General features: G+C 41.5%; 1 protein-coding gene across 1 annotated transcript; it reads left to right on the top strand.

Moving 5' to 3' along the window:
* Window positions 1-18,918, top strand: LOC308157108 (piwi-like protein 1; the record flags this gene model as incomplete). The annotated part of the gene is made up of 20 exons (XM_080530592.1): window positions 1-63; window positions 1,163-1,265; window positions 1,718-1,846; window positions 2,008-2,222; window positions 5,175-5,296; window positions 5,418-5,498; window positions 5,612-5,809; window positions 6,039-6,147; window positions 6,243-6,369; window positions 6,474-6,591; window positions 6,719-6,833; window positions 7,064-7,251; window positions 7,586-7,658; window positions 7,763-7,963; window positions 8,576-8,679; window positions 15,957-16,014; window positions 16,165-16,346; window positions 17,931-18,056; window positions 18,167-18,314; window positions 18,802-18,918. The coding sequence occupies 20 exons, from the start codon at window positions 1-3 to the stop codon at window positions 18,916-18,918; spliced, it is 2,577 nt and encodes an 858-aa protein (XP_080386718.1).
* Window positions 18,919-19,354: the final 436 nt, after the last annotated feature.

Genomic DNA, 19,354 nt, shown 5'->3' on the forward strand with positions numbered 1-19,354 from the left:
ATGACGGGTCGAGCAAGATCGAGGTGTCGTGCACGCGGTCAAGAGACTGGGCCACCAGGGGCGGTGTCGGTGAGTTCATTAATAATCCTTATACACATCAATTACCAACATATTGTATGAATTAATTCTGCCCACAGGATTTCGCCGTTACGCATGGCTGTACCAGACTTGGGGGTGAAAGACTATGAATTTAGCCTACTGTAGGGCCATCGGTACGGCAATTCCTCATTTCACCGCATGGTGGCAGCACCACTCTAATGCGATCTGGCTCTGTGAACCCTTCCCCGCTCATTTCTACCATGGCGACTGCAAAAAGTTAAGTTGACAGTGAGGGCCGCCGCTTTCAGGAAAAATGGGAATTACTATATTTCTTAACTGAAAATCGAGGCAAAAATCGAAACGGTTGCCTTGTTTAAGGAATTCAATGTAAAGAGACACTACCAGACAAAATTTGTTAACGCATACGACAAGCTGGCAGGGAGTGACCATACTGAAAACGTGAAGCAACTCCCAAGCTGCTCTGGCATCACAACAGCGATTCTTCACGTGGGCCTGTCAGTGAAATGAAAACATCACCAAAGCAAGCTACGAAGTGGCTATGTTAATAGCTAAACATGGCAGACCTTTTACAGAGGGTACGTTTATCAAACACTGCTATGAAAAAGTTGGAGAACATTTGCCCCGAGAAGAAGCAACTCATTTTATTAAACTCTTGAATAAGATTTGGCTATAACTGTTGATGTTATGTACCTGTAGATGTGACAAACTATTACTTTATGAATGATCTTGTAAAAGATAAGATAGTGTACATAGCCTTTATTTATGTAAACCAGCTCTTTTCCCTTCTTGTTTTAATAATAAAATATATCCGATGATGGCATCTCTGCCAGAAGATAATGTTATTAACAAATGTAATGCTGAATTTAAAAGGTCACTATTGTATTCTGTCACTAATAGTTTTTAGGCATATCATTAATTCAGTTCTGACTATTTGAATGCTCTTGCACTGCTAATTGAGTGGTTAAGATTACTTCACTTACCTTTATGAGTTTTCACAGTAATTTTGTGGAGTGTTGTTGATATGAAACATGAGTTATTATAGGAACTGGTAAGGGCTTTCAATAAAGTATTTTTTATTACATTTTAATGTTTTTTCTTAAAGGCTCCCCCTCAGGAGGAAGCACGGACAGTTCACTCCACTTCTGAGGGTCAACTTGTGGGTCGTGGAAGACAGAAGATTGCCCCGGGACTTGTGTCCTCAGAAGGTGCTGTGTTCTATGGTCATTTAAAGTAGCTAATGCATATTAGGGGTGCAACGGTTCTCTGTTTATATTGAACTGTATGGTTCGCCATCCACGGTTCAATATGCACCAGTGAATTTTCAGTGTATGATGCGTTCCATTGAGTCGGAGGTCGAGTTTGTCTGGAACGCGGTTGCTTCTGTAACTTGTTCAAATGTTTGTTCATGGCGAGCGGATTTGAGAGTTGAGGGAACGAAAACAGTGAACAGAAACGTTACTGCAAGCATTGATTAATCATATCTTTCTGCGCATATGGTCTACCTGTCAAGCCTTAAGTGCACTTTTACTTTTAATTCTTCCTCCTATACCAGTAGTCAAGCCGAACATTTTACATTTGAAATGTGTTCAATCAATGTGTTTAATGTGAAATGAGAGTGAGTGAAACTGCATTATTTCTCTGCCCTTTGTTTCCACAGATCTTCTTAAGATATCTGCAGGCTTTCAGCAGGTGAAGATCGGAGAGAGGGGTGGACACCGTGGTGATTTCCATGATATAGGAATCAACACCAGGCAGGCCATGGAACATGTCAAGGAATCCAAGACTGGTGTGTTAGCCAGCCATTACATGGTCACAATTATAGTGTCGTTTTAGAATAATGAACAACATGATACATCCATGTATGAAATCCTCATTAAACCCATTGCAGAAGAATGTCATTGTTCTGTTTTCTGTAATATAATGCTGTCATCTGTGATATGTCTTCAGGTTCCTCTGGCTCTCCTATTCAACTGAAAGCCAACTTCTTCCGCATCCTTTCCCGCCCTCAGTGGGTGCTTTACCAGTACCATGTGGACTACAAGCCCCCCATAGAGTCCCGCCGCATGCGTTCTGCCCTCTTGTTTCATCATAACGAGACGCTAGGCTCAGCCCACACCTTTGATGGAGCCCTCCTCTTCCTGCCTCACAGACTTGAGAACCGGGTAAAGTACACTAGAGGGTTCGGTTCTTCTGATGGCTCTATCACTCGGATTCAGGGGTGAAAGTGGTTTGAGTTTCTTACAGGAACTATAGGCTACTACCCCAACCTTCATCGTTTCATATTGTTCTCCTCCTGCCCCCAGCTTCATGCATCCCTGAACACACACATCGTGGTGTTGGTGTCGAAATTAGAAACACTTTAGGGCTGCCATGTTTCACCAAAAGTTTGGAGTGAGAGTTTTTGGTGGTGGAGCGACCCAAAACTGTGCACGTTTTGGTAGCGGCGGCCCCTCTCTCCCACACAATTATTTGTGCTAGTTTCCTGCAATTTTAAACCAGCACAAGAAATGAAAATAATTGGAACATTTGATAAAACAAGAGAAATTCAGATAATATATCTTCAGTCTTAATAAACAAATACAGTAGCCTACAGAGTCTAAAACAAAATTGGGCCTCATCAAGTGAACTCAACCCCTTGGTCAGCAGCAGAAAGACCCTTGGTCATCATCTTATATACAGTGCATAGATGGCTATCATGTTATACAGTACATACCAGGGTTTTTCCTGGGTCAAAATCAAGCCTTGGAGGTTGATGTTGTGCACGCGCAGTGCGCCCAAATTTTCTTTGAGGGACCTCCAATTGTTGTATTTGTATTGTAAATTGTAATTATTATTATTAATAATAATAATAATAATAATAATACGATGCGATTTGAAAGTACCAGTAGGCTACCAGATACGTATGCACATATTTTGCTACCAGGGTTGCCAGATGGAATTGACAATTTCCAGCCCAACCAGTCTACAAGCTGCCGAATCCACCCGTCCAGTGTGACCAAAAGTAGCCCAATCTGGCAACACGGCTTGCTTATGGAAGCATATAGTGGACTAAGTTCAAATGTTAATGCAATTTGAGATTGCATTTGCATGTTCCACTTTTGCATGCATTCTTTCAGACAATATTCAAATTCAAATGCAATTCTAATGAGCGGATGTGTTTCCTAGAACATATAAATGCAATTGCTAATCACATTATTGCATTACAATTTGAATATTGACTCAAATAACGCAGGCAAAAATGGCAAATGAATATGCTATTTTGGGATTGCATAGTCATTTTCACATTAGAATGAAAATTTGAATTTTCTCAGCTACAAAGCGGATGTGTTTACTAGAACATATAAATGCAATTGCTAATCACATTATTGCATTACAATTTGAATATTGACTCAAATAACGCAGGCAAAAGTGGCAAATGAATATGCTATTTTGGGATTGCATAGTCATTTTTACATTAGAATGAACTTGTCAGTTTTGTCAGCTACAAAGCAGCGCATGACTTTGAAAATTAAATGTCAAATGGCTTTGCATTATCATTTTAATATTGACAGCGAATGTGCACATCAGGTACATGAAAATGAAAATGCAAATCATTAGAATTGCATTTGAATTTGAATATTGTCTGAAAGAATGCATGCAAAAGTGGAACATACAAATGCAATCTCAAATTGCATTAACATTTGAATAAAGTCCACTATATGCTTCCATACGGTGCGACTGTAATCCCGGTCGGACTGTCTCAGTGCCCAGTGCTGCCCACCCAACCACGTCGCGTCGCGTCGGGTCTACTGTAAAGCGGGTTAACATGTCCTTTTCAAAGGTATTAAAATAGACGCAACGAAACAGGGCTTGACGCTTACCTTTTCCCCAGGTAGCACTGTGCTACCATGTTGAAAAATTTAGTAGCACAGCAAGAATTTCAGTAGCACAATGAAAATTGCGCAATTTTCGTCAACAACTACAACAAATTATCATAATCATAACATATCAAAATGATCATAACCGGCTCTTGGCCGTAATAAAAATGGAGACTCACACAATGTAAAGGGGAAGTAAGAATATTAATTTCAGTTGGCCCACGGTTCGGTATGAACCTCGGTTTTTGGGTCACGGTTCGTTTTTTTTTTTTTTTTTAAATGCCACTATTTATTTACAAACTGTTACTTTATTTTGCTCATACTTATTGAACTTTAACATTTAGACACATTCCAGAATATGACTGGTAAATTGTATAGTATAAATATATATAAACAAAAAACACTTTCAAATGTAAAAAAATTACATAAACACTTTCAAATGTGACGTGTTGTGGATTGGAACTACGGATCATAAGCTTTCAAATGATGTGTCATACATTGAAATCCGAAAAAAGATGAAGTTAGAATCATTTGAATGTTAGACGTCAGGCACATATAGGGTTAACCTCTTTGTAATGAAACCGGAAGCAAACGCTGCGAGCAGCTAGCGGCTAACAAAACACAGCGCTATGCGCATTTTAAGCGCATATAGGACTTGCGTGAAGCATTTCTGCGACACGCGTTTCTGTTCACTGTTTTCATTCCCTCATCGCTTATACACAAGTTTGACTGCGCATGACAGTAGTTCAGCAGTCTTTTGGTCGCACTGGTGCGATTGAATGTATTTCCAAGTCGCACAGAAATATATTCACTCGCAAATGCGACCAAAACAGTCGCACTGTCGAGCCCTGCGAAACATAACGTCAGCCATGTGTTTCCTTGTTGGAAATTATGGATCGTGAATCGTGATTGCTTCTGCACTCTGCAGCAATCGGATTTTGATTGACAGGCAGCTGCATCTCTTCCCCCAACGGCGTTCCGGCACAGAAAGTCTTGCCGGAACGCCGCACCGGACCGTTCCGGCCCACTTTCACCTATGCTCGGATTTGTGATAGACTAAGATCATAATTTACCAAACGGCATGTAAGAACTTGTCAAAGTAGTTAACTGTTAATTGTTGGAGCAAGAGTGAAAAACATACTAACTACAGTATGATCTAAAGCTGATGGATCAGCTCCCACATGCTGTTTTGAGAAGCATGTTCTAATTGTAATTCATTGAGAAACCTTGACACAGAGCTTCCATTGTATTTTGTAGGAGACTGTACTTCAGTCTCGGACCAACCATGGAGAGGATGTCCAGATCACGATCACTCTGACCAATGAGCTGCCACCCACCTCTCCAGTGTGCCTGCAGTTCTACAACATCATCTTCAGAAGGTCAGAGCACCCAGTGAAAGGTTATGGTTGTGTTGACCTATAATAAGACACAAACTCACGTTTCTCTGTCGGTCTCTAGTCCGTCATTGTCTGTAAAAATGTTTTTCTCTGTTTGTTCTAGGGTGCTGCGGATGCTAAACATGCAACAAATTGGACGCCATTACTACGACCCAAATGAACCACTCAATATCCCACAGCACAGGTCTGTGCCTTACCTGTCTCGGCAGTGGTTTTACCCATAAAGACAAAAGAGACAGAATAAAGATGTTGTTGTGTCCTTCATTGTGTGGCATGTTGTATGCATGTGCTCTTCAGACTGACCATCTGGCCTGGCTTCACCACCACCATCCTACAGTTTGAGTCGAGCATCATGCTGAGTATGGATGTGAGCCACAAGGTGCTGCGCAGTGAAACAGTGCTCTCTTTCATGGGCAATCTCAAGCAGCAGTGTGGGGACCAGCACTTCATGGAGGCCTGCACCAAGGAGCTGGTGGGCCAAATTGTCCTCACCAAGTAAGACCCACCACTAGATGAACGCAGAGATACAACTGTTGTTTCTCTATGGTAACGCTTTACAGTAATGCAGAGTAGGTACTAAGCACTAAGCTCTACTTTGATTTGTGCATATTTTTTTTAAAATAACTAAATGTTTATTCAACCTTATAATAACCACTTTTACATTGTTGCAAAGAAACATTCACATTTATAACAACCAACTGTCTATGGGAATTTTTTCTCTCAGGTACAATAACAAGACCTACAGGATTGATGATATCGCATGGGACCACACTCCTACTAACACATTCAAGAAAGGGAACTCTGACATCTCCTTCAAAGAATACTACAAAACGGTAGGTGTTGTCTCAAACTTAAACTATCAGACCATATCACTGACCATGTGTCACAGTAACCACTGAACTCATTATGATTTAACACTTTCATTCAGCAATATAGTCTGGACATCACCGACAACCGGCAGGCCCTTCTGGTAAGCCATGTGAAGAAGATGGGCCCTTCTGGGGGGCCGCCCCCTGGCCCAGCCATGCTCATCCCAGAGTTCTGCTGCCTTACAGGTACCACTGACTTGACACTAGAGAAACCTCACAAACACTACTTATGGACAGTATTTATTTTAGTATTATATACACTGCTACTTTTTATTTTTATTTTTTAATAGGCCTGACGGACAAGATGCGCAGTGACTTCAACATCATGAAGGACCTGGCCACCCACACCAGACTGAACCCAGAGCAGAGGGAGCAGCGTCTCAATCGCTTTGTCAATAACCTCCACAAGTACGTCACACTCTATATGGTTTGACTATGAGCAGCCTTGCACTGATGTAATGTTGACTACACCCCAGCTTTAAGTGGTTCCAATATTGATATCACAACGTTGATTGCAAAACTGACCACCTTGCAGGAACCCTGAGGCTGACGCTGAAATGAATACCTGGGGGCTCAACTTTGACAACAAACTCCTGAACCTCACAGGCAGAATCCTCCCTGCTGAGAAGATTATCCAAGGATCCCGATCGGTATTGAATACATCAGAAATGATGTCCCCAGTGTGGCTTATTACAGTACTTGTTACCTGCAGTTTGAAGCTCTTGCTAAACATTTCTGTTTTACTGCAACATGTACTGATCTAGCTCCAAACAAGAATGTTTGCTGGTCATGTATTTGCATGTAGGCCTATATGCCTGTCATAATCTGTGATTGCAACAAACTCAAAAACCTTTATTTTTATTTTTATTTTGTCTCCCAGTACGAGTACAACTCTTGGGCAGCAGACTGGTCCAAAGAAATGAGGGGGATCCCCCTGATCAGCAGCCGGCCACTGGACAACTGGATCATGTTCCTTACCCACCGCAACACTGACGTAGCCCACGCCCTCCTGGACGGCTTAACTAAGGTGTCCCCACCCATGGGCATCCGCGTGCAGAGGCCTGTTATGTGAGTTCTCACTCTGGGTTGGAGGAGACTGGAAGGAGGCACACACACACACACACAGTGCTATAGCACCACCTACTGGCAGGGAGCAACATATGATACCTAAGTTAATTACAACAGTGAGTCCAGCTGTGAATGGGCACAGCTAGAATTAAGGTTCCAAGCTTGCGTTAATGAGCACCTTAAGCTGCAGTATTGTACCACAGGTGTTTTACAAAGCCTTGAGTATTCTTTGCCAATCATACTTGGGTGTTATCTCAAAATGAACATGGTATCATCAGTGGAAGTCCCATTGGTTAGATGTCCCAGTGCTTTGACAGTTTTGGTCTGTGTACAGGGTGGAGTACGAGGACCGCCAGGAGTCTCTGCTCAGGGCTCTGCAGCACAACGTTACAGAGACCACCCAGATGGTTAGTCTCTGAGCATAACATGTCTAGCAATCGTCTTAATCTGTGTCCAGGTAACCACCTCTAGGTGTTGATTGAGGACTAAAGCATGTGTGTTACCTCCTCAGGTGGTGGTGATCCTCCCCAGCAACAGGAAGGATAAGTATGACAGTGTGAAGAAGTACCTGTGTGTGGACTGTCCCACCCCCAGCCAGTGTGTGTTGGCTCGCACCCTTTCCCGCCAACAGGTCGTCATGACTGTGGCCACCAAGATTGCCCTGCAGATGAACTGCAAGATGGGAGGAGAGCTCTGGAGTGTGGATATCCCAGTAAGTCGCACAGTGAATTGAAATAAACCCAAAGTCACAAATGTTGTTGGGGCCCAATATATAAAAAAACGGCTGTGCACATACAGACCAATGCTCATGATAAATTTAAAGTGGAATTTTATTATTTGTTGTTTTCATTATTCAATAGACACATTAAAAACGATGAAGATATATATATAAACGGTCAAGATATCTCGCTTTGAATGCCGTCATCAGTCCTGATGTTCCAAATTGATCAAGATTCCCGATTCCAGATTATATTAACTCTGGGGCTTTTTTAGGAAGTAAACATAGACTTTGAGTTTTGATAGCTATGATACGTTTTGAAATTATGATAGTTTGAGACGGTATGCATTATGGATTGACCAGAAATACACATGAACATGAATTTTGGGTAAACTTTCCCTTTTTAATGTGGATAACATTTATCTGACTGACTACCTCACATGGGTGCAGGTACAATTTCTACAGCGTGTTCTATTTCTACAACCACACATTTCACACCTATGTGATCTCCATCCACAATATTATGTTCCACCCCATGTATCTCAATAGAAGCATGTGCTAAACCAAACTTTGTAAGGTGTAACTTCACCTGCCTCTGTTTCACAGCTCCAGCAGCTGATGATCGTGGGCATTGACTGCTACCACGACATAGCTGCAGGGAAGAGGTCCATTGGAGCTCTGGTGGCCAGTCTCAACAAGGGCATGTCCAGGTATGTGGATGAGCATGGAGAAGCATGGCCTTGGGTTATGAATGTGCGCTTTTTTCTTTTTTTTTTTCTACTTTTTTTTTTCTTCTTACATATGTCTTCAATAGTTTGCTTTGTGTCACAGGTTACTTTGTCCATTAGTCATAATAGATTCAGGGAATATCAGTATCACACTCAGTCCATCTTGTCCTCAGAGGGAATCAATAAGGTTGTTGTCCGTACAGGAACTCTGTGTGCCCTTATCCAATCATTCAGTCACAGAAGGAATAATTGAGAAAATAGAATAAAATAAAGTAAACTTAAACAGGTTGTGATCAATTATAAAAAGAAAAACATACAGAGACCATTTGCGTTTGATACCACACAAACCCCCATATAGAGCTAAGTTGGGGAAGAGGAAGCAGTATCCACCCCTCTGTATAGTATCCATTTCGACCAATACCTATACATCTTATCAATACATAATCTCAAGGAGAAGGTGAGACTCTCCATCTCAAACATTCCCTGTATTATTGTTATCCACTCTCCTTTTGTTGGAGGGTTCTTATTCAACCATTTCTTAGTTATTGCTTTTTTGCTAGCTACCATTAATATTTTAAGGAGGTACTAAGTGTGGTCGGTATATTACCCAAATATACAATATCGAAACTACATTCAATCTCCATTCCCATTATCAAATTTATTTCTGAAATTATCTCTAGCCAATAGGATTGAATTGCTGGGCATTCCCAAAAAATGTGATAGAAATCAGCCATTGAATTGTTGCACTCTCTCCAGCAATTCCCGGTTCCCGGTGTACCATTCTGTAAATATTTTCTTCTTGGAGTAATAAAAAACCTAATAATGTTCTTCCATGAAAATTCTCTCTATTGTCCAGAGCTAGAGGTGGTGGATTGTATTTTACATATTCTTCCTCAGTTAGGACTGTTTGCTTCCTTCGCCCACCTATCCCTAACATATAAGGTGGAGTGATTCTTGGTGGACTGTATACTCAGATAAATTCTTGACACCAGTTTCTTGTGGGTGTTGCCCTTATACGCATCAATAAAAATGTTGACTAGACTCATTTCAGAAACCTCATTATTTTTTATATTCTTATCGAAGTAATGCCTCAGTTGTAAATACCTGTAGAAATCTTGTTTCTCAAGGTTGTGATTATCAATAAGATATTGAAAGCTCTTCAAGCCTGTATTAGATGACATTAGGCAATGATGTAATTCCCCTCCTGGTCCATTGTTTAAATCTTGGGTCCAGCTGTCCTGGTTTAAAATCTCTATTATATGCCACCCATCTTAGCAGCTGTGCGTCTTTTTCAAGTTTTGAGTGTTTACATTCTTTGAACCAAATATTGAGAGCAACCTTCGTCCAACTACTTAATTCATCTGAGTACACAGTCTTAGAAGTTGTATCACCCAGTAAGGATTGAAGGGGGACATTCAGTTGACTCAGTTCTATGTCTTTCCATTTTGCGTTGTAATCATCATTACACCAGCATACCAAGTATCTTAGTTGGGCTGCTTTATAATAATCCTCCAGGCAAGGGAGAGACATACCCCCCTTTTCTTTTGGTAATTGTAAGGTGTTGAATCGCACCCTAGGTTTCTGACCTTTCCACACAAACCTAGAGATCATTCGGTTCCAATCATCGAACTGTTTCTTTGGGATCTCTACTGGTAAAGATTGAAAAAAGAATAACAACCGTGGTAGAATGTTCATTTTTATAGTCTCTATTCGATCATACATACTGAGCGTTAAGGGTAGCCATCTGTCTAAATCTGTTCTAATTTCCTTCGTGAGAGGGTTGTAGTTTACATTATAAATGTTAGTTAGTTTCTTTGGTATATTAACCCCTAGATATTTAATAACAGCTGCATTCCATTTAAAATTGTACTTTTTACGTATATTCTCCTGTGGTGAGTAATTGAAAGAAAGAGTTTGGGTTTTATGTACGTTTAATTTGTATCCCGAGTATGAGCCATACTTCACCAGACATGACATGAGTTTAGGTAGGCTGGATTTTGGGTTGGATAGAGTCACCAGTACATCATTTTATGTTCCGTTTCTTTAATTGAGATTCCTGTTATGGAGACATCTTCTCTTATGGCTTGTGCAAGTGCTTCTATGAATAACGAAAAGAGGGCGGGACTTCAATTGCATCCTTGACGACAGCCACGTTCGAGGTTAACTACTTTTGATAGGCTACCATTTATTTTAATTCGGGCAGTTGGTAAGTAATATAAAGATTTAAGACATCCAATAACTGCATCATCAAAGCCAAAACGCTGTAGCACCAGGTATAAGAATTCCCATCTTCGAAGGCCTTTTCCGCATCTAGGCTAATGGCTAGAGACTCTGATTTGCTTTTACTCATGCTATCTATCAGATATAGGGCACGTCTCACATTATCTTGCGTCTGCCTGTTCTTGATAAAACCTGTTTGGTCTGTGTCAATCAAATCAGGAAGTATGTTTTCTAGTCGTTTTGCCATTATTGATGCAAATAGTCTGTAATCTATATTTAGGACAGAGATAGGTCTATGTGAACTGCATTCCGTCTTTTCCTTTCCCGCCTTTGGGATTACAGATATTATAGCCTGTTTCCAGGATACAGGAGTCTCTCCACCCTGAAGAACACAGTTGAAACATTTTTTAAGTGTAGGTATCAGTAATTCTCTAAGGGCCAGTTTCACAGACAAGGCTTAAGCCTAATCCTGGACTAAAAAGCATCTTCAATGGAGATTTTACATTGAAAGTGTGATTTAGTCCAGGACTAGGCTTAAGCCTTGTCTCTGAAACCGGCCATAAATGTTTTGTACCATTCGGCTGGAAAGCCGTCTCCTCCTGGTACTTTATTTGTTTTTAGTCTAGATATGGCATTGTCTATTTCTGTTTCTGTAATTTCCTGTGTCATCAATTTATTTTGTTCTACTCCTATTGAGGGTAAATCAAGGGATTCCAAGAAGTGTTTTATGACTGAGGGTTCTGCTGCTTCAGGTTGAGAGTACAGTTCCTTATAGTATTTTTCAAAACATTGTTGTATATCCTCTGTGGAGTAGCACATTGCATTGGTATTGGGATCTCTAATTTGAAAGATTGATCTTTCATTTTGTTGTTTACGTAAATTCCATGCCAGCAATCTTTTAGCTCTAGGCCCAACCTCATAGTACTTCTGTTTAATGTATTTGAGTTTAATCTCCACTTGTTCATCAAATATCTTATTTAATCTTTGCTTTGTTGATTGTATTTGTTCTAATATTTGGGGGTTATTTAACTCAACATGTCGTTGTTCTAGGGTTTTTAATTTGTTTGTTAAGTCTGACACTTGTTTCTGCTTATTTCTTTTATTTCTGGCAGCCCACGTTATAAGTTTTCCTCTCATCACAGCTTTCTCCGCGTCCCATAAAATACTTGATGATATATCCTCACTAGCGTTGAATTCCAAGTACTCCTCAATTCCCTTTTTAATATATTCCTTACACTGACAGTCGTTCAACAGGCTAGTAGTCTCCAGACTGTGTTCCTGGGTTGGGCATCCAAATTCAGTCTCAAATATACACCTGCGTGATCCGACACATCTTTAACCCCTATGCTACAATCAATAATCCTCTGCCTCTCTGAGTTAAACATAAAAAAATAGTCTCTGGAATGGACCGCGTGAGGATGAGAGAAAAAAGTAAATTGTTTCACTGAGGGATTGAGTTCCCTCCACACATCAAACATGCCAATCTCTTTAAGCAACTTTGTATGTGTTGATTCAGGGTTCATTCTTTTTGTTGGGTTCGATGAATCTAGGGCGGCGTGCAGTTGCACATTCCAGTCCCCCCCACAGATCAGAGTACCAGTGACTTCTGTGGCGATTATATTGAATATATTTTTAATAAATGAGTTGTCCCGTCCTGGTGGTCTATAAACATTAAGCAGTGTTACTTCCTTAGAATCGAGAGTCCCTTTCACCAGAACAAAACAACCGTCTCTATCGTTCATTTGCGTGGAGGCTTGGAAAGCCACTTTGTTCGGAATCAATATTGCAACACCCCTCGTACGTCCTTTGGCATAGGATGAGTAAAAAGTATTTCTGAATCCCATCTTTTTAAGTTTGTCATGCTCCTCTCGCACCATATGAGTTTCTTGCCAAAAGATTATATGTTGATTTTCTCTTTTCATCTTAGCTATGAGTTTTCCTCTTTTAATTGGATTTTGTAACCCGTTGACATGAAGTGTAACTATCCTATGTTCTTGTTGAAACATGCGATACCAAATGCGGTAAGTCTAATCCCACAGTAAACCCAAGACCTGAAAACATAACTATATACAGTAACATAAAATATGAAAAACAAAGAAATGGCTTCCATAGTTGAGGTTTTTTCTTTAAGTAACCTCAGTCGGAAAGGAAAAACCTTCGTTTCACAAAGGGCCTTTCCCGTGCAGTCTGATAGTTGTTGCCTAGTACAACAATACAGCGCACTTGTGCGTTGGGGTGACACTGTTCACCTCCCAGACATAACGGTCTGTTATTTTTAAACAGTTTGGGTTATAGAATTAACATCCCAGTTAAACATTTGACTAGTAACAAATCAAGAACTTAGTGCGACATTTAAACCGTATCTCTGTCGTCCCTGGGCGACCAATTACCAATCTATCACTCCGTCTGTTTGTGTAGTCTTACCACAGGGATGAGATGTACGTTTATGTCAAGTGTTTTTTGCAATAGAATGACATCATTCAATATCTCCGGTGCCACGGCGGAATTCCTGGAGCTTTTGCCTTGTTCTCTCCCGATGCGTTTCTCGTTTTCGGGACGTTTTCCCCCTCGTCGTCTGCCAGTGTTGCTCAGCCTCTCCAAGTTCGCTGGGGTGTCGGATCCCTCATCACTGATGATCAGCCCTCTCTTCCTCAGGTCTTCCATAGCCTCTGCTGCGCTGTTGTAGGTGAGGGGGCCGTCGTTGTAGAATACGCGGAGCTTCGCCGGTGGCGGAGTCTGGAAGCGGAGTCCCTTTTCTTTGAGTAGTTTTCTGATAGGAGCGTACGCCATCCTCTTTTTTGCGTCTCCTTGGGTAATCTTGGTCGAAGTACACTCTTTTCCCGTCCAGGTGAACTTCTTTCTTCCTCCATGCAGTGCGGAGCACTAACTCTTTTATTTTGTACTGGAGAAAGTACATTACAATGGATCGGGGGTTAGCTCCTTGCGGTGGTTTGGTTGCAAGCGCCCTGTGGCAGCGCTGAATGCCAAGTTCAATGTCGGTGAGGGCCAACTCCGCCTTGATAAACCCATCAATGAACTCCTCCATGTTGTCTCCTTCAGTACCCTCGGGGACGCCGTAAATGCGTATGTTGTTTCTTCGGGAGCGTGCTTCGAGGTCTGTCAATTTTGCTTGAAGTTTTTCCTGAGTGTCTAAGGCAGGGGTCCCAAAACTTTTTTCTGTGAGGGCCACATCATTTTCCCTTTCTGTGATGGGGGGGCCTGGGTCGGTCTCTAACATAAAATAATATGGAACGGAGTGGAATGGAGGCGGTTGCGCAAAGCAATTGCGCGCAGGAGAGCACTGGTGGATGCAAACAAAGTCTAAACAGTTGAATTTGGATGGAATTTATACCTATAGTGATATGTCAATTAAATATAATCAGTTTTACAGTCTGATACTTGAGGGAGGACCCTCATCATACACGGGGGGACCCATGAAGCAGGTCTGTCTGAGGGTCCTTAAACGAGCATCAAACACTTAATTTCTTGCATTCTGGTGAATTTAGATGCAATTTGTGCCCTTTCTGCATCAATTTATGGTGGAAATGTCATTATTTATGTAAAGGAAAACACAATATTCAGGCACCAGATGACCATTCAAAATGTAATGTAATATAAGGCTCTCAGGCATTCTGTACTTTCAAATATGTATTCTCCTTGAGCAGTCAACATCAGCTATTTCGCTAGCAAAAACGAAAGCTAACTTATTTGCGAAACAGCGCCCCCGCCACCACGTCGGCGCAATGCCGCAATTGCAGTTAGAAATGACAGAAATCCACCGTAGAAAATACGACTGTCAGAGTTTTGTCGAGAGCTGCAGGCGACTAGAAATATGACGGAGGCGGCCGCCTCATAATTCTCTATGTAGGAAAAACCCTGCTTGACACAGATCATCAACATATCGGTAAAATGATTTAGTCTTCTCCTGCAGCTGGGCATCTACATTGTCTAATCCCCCATTGTTTCAATTCATCTGGTGCCTACCTGCGGACAGACTCACCGCGGGACACACCTCCTCCGCGACCACATTCATACATTTATTGACAAACTTCTTTGCATTTAACAATAATAATCACTTGTGCACTGTTGGTTAAAAACCCTGCATTCTGAATCAACTTTTCTCTTTACCAAACGTTTGGCCATTTTTCATCTCTCTGAATGTTCGTTCTAGCTCACGTGCACCTGCTACAGATCCGTGCTCGTTCACTATGGAACGTTACGTTGAATGTACCGCATTCTGTGGGCGGGTGAAACTAACTAATAATGTTATTAATGAAACTAGTTTATAACTAAGGGACATTTTAATTTGAAAGCCAACCTTTAATATCAAATACAGATATATATGATTAAAACATATATTTAAAGTTTAATTTTCAAAATATGTTTCTGGCATTGTTGAGTGTGTGGGGGCGACGTTGTTCAAAGGGCCGGTCCAAGTGTGGGGGCGGGCCGTGTTCGGCCCGCGGGCCGTAGTTTGGGGACCCCTGGTCTAAGGCTTGGCGTAGCGCTTCGGTACTCCGCTCTTCCATATCCGCCACCCGCTGCTCTGTCTCTTCCACTCTTCCCACCGCGTCCTTCAGGTCAGTGGCAATTTCAGTTAGTTTGTGGTTGATGTCGTCTCGAAAACTTGCCAAATCTCCCCTCAGGTCTTTGGCAAAGGTATCTTGAAAGTTGTTTAATTCCGTTTAATTCCGTTTTCACGTCTGATCGGATAGCCTTTATCTCCGCATGTATGGCGTTGATGCTAGCTTGCAAGATGTCCGCGGTCTCGTGTTCGTCCATTTCGTTGTCGTTATCCGTCACTTTTCTTAGATTTCTGGGATGCTGATTCTTTTTTCTTTCGGTTCATTTCCCCTTACATATTAATTTTAAGTACAATTTGTGAAATAAATTTAACTAGTTAAGGGGAATCAGTTGACCTGTCTGGGAGCTCTTCGTTTACACAGCCGTTTGCCTTGACACCATACCGGAAGCCCATGAATGTGCTCTTTACCACCAATGTTGGTAGCCAGTACCAACTGATTCCTCTTGTTTTCCAGGTGGTTCTCCAAGTGTGTGGTTCAGAGCCGTGGTCAGGAGATCATGGATGGCTTGAAAGTGCCTCTGCAAGGCAAGTTCAATGAAACAACAAAGCATTTCAAATAAGATACCATATCAAAATTGACCACTGACTGCCACATTGTAACAATCTCTTCCAAATCTTCTTTTCAACATAATCCCTCAGAGAAGCATGAGAATGTTCCCTAGTATCCTAAGTGCAGGCTCTCTTTCCCAGGTGCACTGAAGGCCTGGCTGAAGCACAACCAGTGCCTGCCCGCACGCATCATTATCTACAGAGACGGAGTGGGGGACGGGATGCTGCAGAGTGTGGTCAACTACGAAGTGCCACAGATCATGGACTCAATCAGTACCATGGGAAAGGACTACACGTAAGAGGACCTTAAGGACCTACACCTTAATTGAGGATTTCTAACATAATCAAAATTTTTCATGTCTTTCTACCAACATATTTTAGTACGAGATGGCAATTAGAGCGTATTAAGGCCTATACATACGCTCTAAATGTCTTCAGTGTTTCCTCTATGATTTTTCACATTAGTGGCGGAGTGGTAAAAAAATAATAATTGCGCACTGGCGCTCAAAACAAAGACGTAATTTCACCAAAAACTAAAGGGTGGCAACATAAAAAAAAAAAACGAACCGGTGATTTTTATATAGAAGGTGATCAAATACCAAGATATCCTACAGCTGCAGCAGAACATGCGGAACGCGCATACAGCACTGAACATATACATGTGACTGACGGATACGCCCAAGACACACACACACACAGAGAAAGATCATCAGCTCATCGAATATGAAGTACACAGGGAACCGGGAACGCGCATACAGCACTGAACAACATCCGTAGAATATAAACTTGCGACTGACAGTCACAATGAAAGATCAGCTCATCAATACAAAGTATTGCAAGCCTACATGAGTACACGCACAAAACCGTCTAACGTTACTCATTAACTGTTTACACAAGTAAAATCACAGTATGACAGTCAGATGGAGCATTCGGTAAACAACCAACAGCAAGGTAATGCTATCAGCTGAGTTAAAGAAAACCAACTTTTACCGTTGACACCGACATGAGCCCTGCTTACCCGTACCTCTGCCGTTCTGTTCGTGGTGATTTTAGAGGCTATAGATACTTTTTGCCCCGCGCATATTGCCCTGTAATTAGACCATGCGACCACACCTTGGGTCTCTTATTGTCCAACTGTTCCCTGAATTTTAGCTGCATGTTTTTCCAGCATCCGTTGTCAATAAAAATTCGACTCCCCTTCTTTTCCCCTGCCAATACTGTGTCGTTTATGACATTTACCAACTTTTATGCTATGAATAGTTCGATGCTAGCGTTAGGTGCGAGGCTGCTCGGTTAACCCATTTGCGGGAACATTATTTGTTTCACAAAATAGCCTGATTTAGTTGACCATGAACATCAGAGACTACATTACGAATGTTCATTTAAAATACTTGTATACTGAGCACTGGTATAAGCACATGAACCAGAGAACAGCAGTAAATGCAATAATAACCCTCAGTCGTCGCTGATGTTGCATTTTCGATTAGGATACGGGATTAAAGGGACCGGCGACGGGCGAAGGGAGAGGAGAGGGATTTCCTGAAATCCGCTAAATTCTGACCAATCACAAAATTGCTTTGCAAGCGCGTTGCCGACGAGGTTAATTGCAACATCGGAACGAAATCGGAACGAAATGTAGGTCTGAAAGCGGCCTAAATCTAGCTTAAATCTGCTTTTTCTTTTTCTATTCTCCGATCATAATTCCTCGCTGCCTTTCTCGTTGCGCAGCCGGAATCAATTAGTGGCGGAGAAAATGTATTTGTGGCGGCCCGCCACGAATCAATGCATATAGAGGAAACACTGTCTTAATAACCAGGGTTCCCTTTAACACATTCAATCACCAATCATTCTGATCGTATTTTCTCTCTTCCCCTCCTAGACCCAAACTCACAGTGGTGGTTGTGAAGAAGCGGATCAGTTCCAGGTTCTTTGCCCAAATTGGCGGCAAGATGGCCAACCCACCCCCTGGAACAGTCATCGACACTGAGGTCACCCGCCCAGAATGGTATCGATTCAATACGCAATTCAGACAATATGTTGTTTTTTCAGAGATGTGCTATGTCTGCTTTATCCAGTCTTAAAACGGTGGCTACAGTTGCAATTTCCCATTTTCAGGTACGACTTCTACATTGTCAGCCAAGCTGTTAGACAGGGAAGCGTCTCCCCAACCCACTACAATGTGGTGTATGACAGCAGTGGACTGAAGCCTGACCACATGCAGCGACTGACCTACAAACTCTGCCACATGTACTTCAACTGGCAGGTATGCTGGGTTGTCTTTCCAGTAGTAGTTTTAAAGGGGAGGTTTACCCGAACTATCATTATTTCATGTGCAGCTGCATCATAGCTATCAAAACGTGAGGTCTGTTGTGACGGGGAGAGAGGGGGAGAGAGGGGGGGATCTTGGGAGTTTGGAACATCAGGGCATTCAAAGCGAGATATATTTACTCAGATTGTTTTATAACATGATTCTTTGCGTGTGGATATGTCTACTTTAGAATAATGAAAACAACAAATGCACAAAATTACAGGGTAAAAGTCTGCTTAAACTATTCTCTTGGTCAGTAATTCAAATGCAGGCATGAACAGGGTGTAGTTCACATTGAAACACATCTTAAACCTACTGATGTATCCACATTGGTTATGAAATCAAACGTACTGTATTTACATAGGGTTTTCCCATTTCAGGCATGCAAGTTGTTTTTTGATGCATAAATTGTCGTTGATTTTGTCTCCCCCAATTATTTCAGGGGATCATCCGAGTGCCTGCACCCTGCCAGTATGCCCACAAGCTTGCTTTCCTGGTGGGACAGAGCATCCACAGAGAGCCCAACATAAACCTCGATGACTTCCTCTACTACCTGTGAGAGAGCAGCAGCTACCTGAGCTCTTTCACTTTGGAGTGAACTTGTTTTCCTTTCGTTTGTTACGCTAATTAATTTACTGCAGCTGTCATTTTGGCTGTCTCCCTATTTTGCACTAGCAATTTAAAAAGAAAAAAAGTTTAAATAAAGTGCAGTTAGTTCTGAGTTTGTGTTTTGAAACATTAAATAAATAAATATTAACTGAATTACCAGTGTCATTGCATTCTTAAATACAGTACGTATCAAGCAAATATAGAGAATTGGTCAATGGAAATCGTCATCCCATGTTCATAGATGTCATCGCTAACCGCCATTTTTAAATACCACAACAGATTTCGCTCTCGGAAAATGTCACTTACTGTTTCTGTAATAACTTATTAATAAAGATTTGAAAAAATATGATAACCATCGTATTATCTTAGTTTAATGTCATTTCAAT

This window comes from Nansenia antarctica, assembly GCF_963989245.1.
Source record: "Nansenia antarctica genome assembly, chromosome: 5".
In the NCBI taxonomy this organism is placed as follows: domain Eukaryota; kingdom Metazoa; phylum Chordata; class Actinopteri; order Argentiniformes; family Microstomatidae; genus Nansenia; species Nansenia antarctica.